The sequence below is a fragment of a genome, unplaced genomic scaffold (genome assembly GCF_019419815.1).
Source record: "Pyrus x bretschneideri cultivar Hongxiangsu unplaced genomic scaffold, Pyrus_bretschneideri_v1 Contig50, whole genome shotgun sequence".
NCBI lineage: Eukaryota > Viridiplantae > Streptophyta > Magnoliopsida > Rosales > Rosaceae > Pyrus > Pyrus x bretschneideri.
This window is the reverse complement of record NW_025999788.1, coordinates 2,933,236-2,940,800: the sequence shown is the minus strand read 5'-3', so window position 1 is coordinate 2,940,800 and position 7,565 is coordinate 2,933,236. Positions and strand designations below refer to the sequence as shown.

Genomic DNA, 7,565 nt, shown 5'->3' with positions numbered 1-7,565 from the left:
GCAACTAAGGCAACAACTCAAGCCATTTGGTTGAGATTTGCTTTAGAGGATTTTGAAGAGATGCAGGCAGAAGCTACCCCTCTTATGTGTGACAACGTATCAACAATAGCCATGACCATGAACCTAGTCTTCCATCGAAAGTCCAAACACATCAACAGAAAGTACCATTTTATTAGAGAAGCTCTGCAATAGAATGTGATTGAGCTTATTTACTGCAAGAGTGAAGATCAGCTTGTTGATATCTTTATTAAAGCCCTTCCTAAAGGTCGATTTACTCATTGGTGTGAAATCAGTAAACAACTTAGAAGGGAATGTTGATCATTAAGTTGTTTTCAAATTTCTTTATTGGCTTATGTCATTTTCTCATAGGACAAGGTTAAGGTCTAGATTCAATCTCTTATGTAATACTTTTATGTCCTTGTATTAGCCAAGTGTCACCTTGTATGGCTAAGATTGGATTCTGTGCTAAAAGGAATGTAAGAGAATGTTGGTAATGTGCTCTGCAATGATTTAAGCAGCCGCATACAATGAATAGAAAGTTTTCCTTTTACATAAATTGTGTGGCTTATCTTTCTTATTCTTCAATCCAAAATTACAAATTGATTATTCAAAACAAACTTCAACACCCTATGCTCTTCATAAGCCACTCAAAGACGACCGATAAGGGCATCTAGGCATGTGCCAGAGTGAGCATAGACAAGGGTTTGCTGTGGTAGGGAGTCCAAAGAAAGGGCAGATATGTGTTTCAAAGGATAATGTTACGGTCACCTACGCCAAGAATAAATCTCGTTGTGGTTGGAGGATGAGGAGGATGGAAGAATTGTTTGAACAATTACGATTCTTCATGATTAAATGTGCAATTATAATTACAATAATAATTTATAGGAAAACAAGGAGAACTAGTGCCATAGTGGAAATCAAGCACCTTTGCGGCTCTCCTCACCCAAATTTGAGGCTTCTGCATCTTTTTTTCCCCTTTCCCCTTGGAACCCTATCAGTTGTACCATCTCTCTAATAGAGTTATGGTCTACCAATGCATATGAGTCTCATCTACATTAGAGAGATAGTACAAATAGATGGTAAAAATAACACCTTTGATTTTAAATTGTGTTTCTCATATAGATATACAAATAGATAAAAATTTAGGAGCCCTCTTTGAGATACGGTCTTGGGTTAGATAATAACTTACATGGAGTGAGTTCATAGCTATGTGGCATCCTGACCCAATCATACATTGTCATGTGAAGAGAAACTTGCACATGATAATGCATTGTTGGACAAGAAATTCAATGTAGCAACGAACCCTATCCATGTAAGTCCTTCTCCTTGGGCCATTGCAGCTGTCACCCTTGCCCAGGGACAACCTTAATAGGACTATTTATTTATACCAATGAGACATTGAGGTAGCCACTTGGAAAGCTCGTAAGAAGTAAAAGTCTGTTTACTTATCATGTATGGAAATGTGAATGAATGCGTATTGATTCTCAATCCTTCTTTTATTAACACCTAGAGACCAATTAATTTTGGGTATGAAATACCTAAAAATTGAAGGAATCCTAAACATAAGGGAGATTGTTATTTGTTCATCCAATATCTAATCATTCACATCTCCACTCCTAATCCCTCATTCATTCATGTTCTCATATCATGTAAGTAACAATGCTCTGAAACTCTTCAGACACTTAAGTGTTGCTAAAGAAAGTTGATATTTACCCCTAAAACTAGTTGGTTATAGAGAAAGCCGTAACCCAACTCTCCTTATTTGCAAGTTTTTTTTTTTTTTTTCAATATGTCATTTACACTCTCAATAGTGACTACAAGAATGGGTAGGATCACTTGCGTATGGTTTGTCAGATATTTTCCTAAGCTTTTGGGGTGGGCTGCAACTTAATTAACAATTAACTTCTTTATCAAAAACCAATCACAATTAAGTGTTTAAACATATTAAGTTGGGCTAATCTCAACTTCCAAGTGTGGGTTTGGGCTTCTGTCTTCTGAGTGCATGTGAAAGGTTTGCAATTGCTTCTTAACATTGGTCCTGATATGTATGCAATTCGATTTGTCAATAAAATCTGGATATGGACAATTATTAATTAGGGTTATAAAGTGTTCGTTACAAGGGGGCATTGACGGCCACCAATGTCTTAAAAAGTAAAGCCAAAGACGGCTTGGCACCCACCGGCCACCACTAGGACAATAGAGTAGTATGACCTCACTCTGCCGGCTGGCTGGCCAGCCATCAAAACCCTCGTCACCTCACACATTACATCAAAATAATTCCCATAAATGCATGCACCTCCATAATTTTTGCTTTGCCTGTCCAATCGCCACCGGATCAAGTAAACAATAGTGGTCAAAGACTTGTAGCTCACATGAATAAGAACGTATTTTTATCTTTGTATCACAAATTTGGTATTTGATTTTCAATACATTTGTATATCACTTTCATCAAAATATATATTATTGAGAATATGAATCTCACATCAAATAATAAAGACTTTGTATGTGCTTATAGGAAATTAGATTATTCTCTATATTTTCAATAGTTTTATAGTTGAATCTCAATTTTCTTCACAGTATCAGAATAGGTTGATCCACATGTGAAGCCCAACAACCACACGTGCTCCACATCATCCAATTATGTTGTCTACATGTTTGGCTTGAAAATTCGCCACACGTAAGGGCATGTGAGGATGTGAAGGTAAACGAGTTCCACATGGGTGAAAGGAGAAACCTTGCAAGGGCTTATAAGAGGTTGGAAAGTCTTATATTGCCAATTGGTTTCTCAATAAAATCTTAATTTTGTTCATGATCTCTGAGGATGTTATCCCATGTGTTAAGGACACGTATTGAGAGTTTAAAAACTCGTCACACGTAAAGGGTGTATTGAGAGTTTGAATTCAACAGAAAAGAAGAGACCTTTTATGAAATAATGGAAAAAATCTCAACTTTCTTTATATATAAATAAAAATAAATGAAAATACGTCAATATATCGTCACAAAATGCTCAAAGCGCTTTTCATGGCGAAATGGTGATTTGCTTTTTCTTCCTAATCAAAGAAAACATTCCAACACATCACCTATCAGATTAGACCAAACTAATTTATTATAGCACACCACCATGCACTATATATCCTGCATGCCACAACCCGTATTTTACCATCAAAATTGACATCAAAGTGTTTTTTCCGTCGGAAAAACAAACATTAGTATGGAGGGGAAGAGAGGACCAGAGAATAATAACCAGCAGAGGGAGCCGAAGGTACGAGATCAAAACCGGTATAGAGGGATTCGGAGGCGGCCGTGGGGTAAGTTTGCAGCTGAAATTCGTGACCCTTCGAGAAATGGAGCACGGCTATGGTTAGGCACATTTGAGACAGCTGAGGAGGCAGCAAGGGCTTATGATCGAGCTGCTTTTGGCTTTCGAGGCCATTTAGCCATACTCAACTTTCCAAATGACTACCAACATCACAACCCTTCAAGCTCTTTGAGCACTTTATCCTCGTCTTCATCTTCTGCTTCTTCGTCATCTTTATTTCCGGGCGTTGACCCTGGAAGGAGTATTAATTTTGGAAGAGTCCAAGAAGAAGACGAAGTTATTGAGTTTGAGTATTTGGACAACAATCTCTTGGAGGACCTTCTTGATACAAAAGAAGATCATCATAGGCAGAGGCAACCAACACAATAAGGAAAGAATTCACTGATATTTAGCGGGTTTTTCCTATTTAACTCTTTACCCCCAAAAAATTGAAAATAAGGGGTACTTTTAATTTGCATCATCTGAATTTGTTCCATAGTCTCCAACTGTTGCTGTTGATTTTTTTTTCGAAGAAATTATTATTTGGTTGATTTAATTCGGAGTACAATCATAATCTTGAAAGATGAGATATTGAATAGTCTTAAGAAGATTGTAGTGTCAAACTAATGCGCTGCCCAATTGATAAAGCAGGGGTTTTGCTAACCGATGCATTGCAAATTTTCATCTTAGACAAAGGACTGAGAACCCCTTGTTCCTATGGTCCATTTATAAAACTTTGTATTTATGATTGGAGCCGTTCATATTGTAAATCACTCTATAAAGGTCGCTTCTGCAAAAAATCAATTGAAACTAAGATCGTTTAGTCATCGAATAGTATAAAACAAATGAACAAAATTGGTAAAAACTTTACGAACCGTCTATGTATTTACTATAATAGATTGACAAAACGACCTTAGTTTTTAATTTTTTTTTTGTAAAGATAATCTTTACAAAGTAATTTATAATATGAATAGTTTCTGATCATGAGCACAAAGTTGTATGATTCGAACACAAAGAATTTTGAGTAGGGGTTCTTAGTCATTTTTGAGTAGCCAAACATTATTCTTGAAAAAAGGGCATTTAAATATATATTATGAAGAATTCAATTCCAAAATAGTTCTTACAAACTAGATCTAAACATATTACAATACAGCACCACCAATCGCAAAACAATGAGTAGATTTCAAGTGCTTGTAGAAAGTTGAGCTCATCAGGAACTGCAAGATTGCATAGATCGATAAAATCATTAAATCTCGTGTTATACAGCGATCATGTGAGAACAAAAATCTCAAATCAAATTGGGACAGTGAGTACGATGCCCATGAGCCGCCACGATCTTAGAGCACCAAGTGAAGTAGATCTAAAACAATCAAACAGCTCCACCCTTCACACATAGATCCAAAAGAGATGTAAACCAAAAAAAAAAATTAAAATGAAGCAACTCACCTGCAAAGAGAAATCAAACTAGCAAACTCTCCCTAAAGAGAAATCAAAACAAACTTCAAGATAATTCTTGAAAATTGTCAAACAAAAACAAAATAAAATGATAAATTTATGTCGCCGCTCTACATCCTCCATGGCAAGTAATGCATACAATTAACATCCAATGAAATAATTAACTGACGTAGCACACACCACTTGTCGCATTAGATCGTAGACTAAGGTAGTACAAAAATATGATATCTCTAACATTTTTCTAAATTTTTTAATAAAATGTATTCAACGAATTGTGGTGTGTTAATAACTTAATAAAACTATCATTTGTATGTTGTCTAAGATGAAAATTTGTTGGGATAATAGAAAGTCTAAAATAATTTTTTTTTTGTTTTAGCTAAAATTTAGGGGGTGTATTCAATTGGGATTTTGAGGGATTTTAATTCTTTTAATAAATCTATGGGTATTCTTTTAAGTGATTCTCTGAAATTTTAGGTGTATTCAATTAGAATTTTAAGATAATTTATTAAAATCTTTAGAAATCCAGATGTATTCAATTAGAAGTTTAAAGAAGTTTATAACATTTCAGGTGTATTCAATTAGAAATTGATTTTCAAGAATTTGAGAAAGTTGAGGAATTAGAGGGAATTAGAGAGATTTAGTAGTGTATTTTAAGCATCCACAAATCTCACATTTCCTCATGAGATTTCGAGGGAATTGAATCAAAATTTTATATGAAATCTCTACGAATCAATTAAACTCCATAAAAATTCATAAATTTATAAATTTATAAATTCATTAGAGTCTTTTAAATTCTCAATTGAATACACCCTAATATAAAAATAGTTAGTATGATCCAAGATGCTCTAAGTCCTGACACAAAAACCCTTGTATGTAATTTTATTAAAGTAATGTTAGGGAGACTACATATATTATATTGGTGTACGGTCACATGTAACAAGTGATGCATACCATCAGATATTCAATGAAATAAGTTTATTAATTGACATGACATGTACACACCACTTACCACATCATATGGTCCAGAAATATGATTAAAAAATGTGGGCTCCCTAGCATTTCTATTTTGTTTTGTATCTTTTATACATCACTTGCCACATCATATGGTCCAGAAGTATGATATAAAAATGTGGTCTCCCTAACATTTCTATTCACATTAATTGGTGGGAATAAATTGATATCGAACTCGCCATCCACGAGATTCGAACTTAAAATCTTTCACTTACAAGTGAAGGGATATCACTAGACATTCTTAGTAAGTGACTCTACTATTCTAGTTTCTATAGCAATTTATACATCACAGACTGAAATGGGTGAAATCAAAGGGCTTTAGTTAAACGCTACTACAGGTACATGCGAAGAGATGATTAAAAGAGTCCCAACTTTTGATTTTAATTATAGACTTATTTTTACCTATGTCCCTTGAAATTCGATTTTGATTTTACTTTGCCGCTTGTAACTCAAAAGTCACCACGTTACTTTCTCAAACTCAAAATTCATTCCACTTGACTTGTGAAATCTCTTTTCTCTTTGAAACTCAAAAGTCGGCCTATGAAACATATCCAATGCACATGCACCAATGAATTTGATTATAAATTTTCGCTATGCGTTAACATTCAACAATAAATAAGAAATATTAAGTTTAAAAGAAGAAATTAAGAATTGAAATTTTTTTGGGTTGTTGTGCTTGAGTTGCAGAGATAAAAAATATAAAATAAAAAAGAAATTGATTAGCCTTGTGCATCCAAATCAAATCACACATAACGGAATTAACATAATTAAGATAATGTGAGCAATTTTGAGTTTTATAGAGTAAAATGACAGTTGTAATACCCTGAAATTTAAATATATGAAATAGAATATTCATAATTATGAATATATGGAGAAAATCGAAAATAAATCGATTTATGGTTATGAAAATTTAATTGAGGAATTTTAAAATTTTGTTACCGGAAATTATCATAATTTATGTATTTCTATTATTGAGATTTTATATTATTTTTCGAGAATTTATAGTAATTCATTTGAATTTAGATTTTAATTAAACTAGTTACAAAGAGTGAAGTTTGGAAATTAATTATTAAAAATTCGTAGACCGTTCGAGGTCACGATTTATATTTTTAATAGAACTCGATCTCACGAACATGTAAGTGCAAACCGTTAGTGAAACGGAATTATAACGAAAGAGTTATTAACGTTTAAAGCCATTATCTATGATGACACGTGGACGGCTGAGATGAAAAGAAAGGAAGAGAAAGAAGAGAAAGGAGAGAAAGGAGGGGGAGAAGGACCAATCAGAAGGAAGAGAATGGAGAGAAAGGAGGGGGAGAAGGACCAATCAGAAGGAAGAGAAAGGAGAGAAAGGAGGGGGAGAAGGACCAATCAGAAAGAAGAGAAAGGAGGGGAAAGGAGAGAAACAAAAAGGGGGAATCGGGTCCTTTGAAGAACCGCGACCCGACCCGCGTAGAGAGCATTTTCCGACGGGTTTTCCGCCCATTTTTCCGGCGATTCACGGTCTAACACTTCTACCAAACACCTAACCAACCTCCCCTCTACCATTTCCACCCCAAATTTGATGAAAATTGGCTTGGTATTTGTGAAAACCGCACCGGTGGGTGTACGGGGTGGACGGCGGCAATTCCGCCATTTGGGAAAGTAACACGGTCGACTACCACCATAGTTCAACTCCTGGTGAGGGAGAGAACAAAGCCCAACCAACCTTGGGGGTGGCGGAGCACCGGAGGTGACGGATCGAAGCCACCCATTTCAAGGGTTTCCGGCCGTTTGTGGGCAATTTGAGGAGTTTCCCGGC

The 7,565-nt window shown here is 35.2% G+C and overlaps 1 protein-coding gene across 1 annotated transcript; it reads left to right on the top strand.

Annotated features, from left to right (window-relative positions):
• Positions 1-3,167: 3,167 nt before the first annotated feature.
• LOC103946085 (ethylene-responsive transcription factor ERF098-like) lies at positions 3,168-4,019 on the top strand. The gene has a single exon (XM_009356705.3). The coding sequence runs from the start codon at positions 3,212-3,214 to the stop codon at positions 3,686-3,688; it is 477 nt and encodes a 158-aa protein (XP_009354980.2). The 5' UTR covers positions 3,168-3,211; the 3' UTR covers positions 3,689-4,019.
• The last annotated feature ends 3,546 nt before the right edge of the window (positions 4,020-7,565 follow it).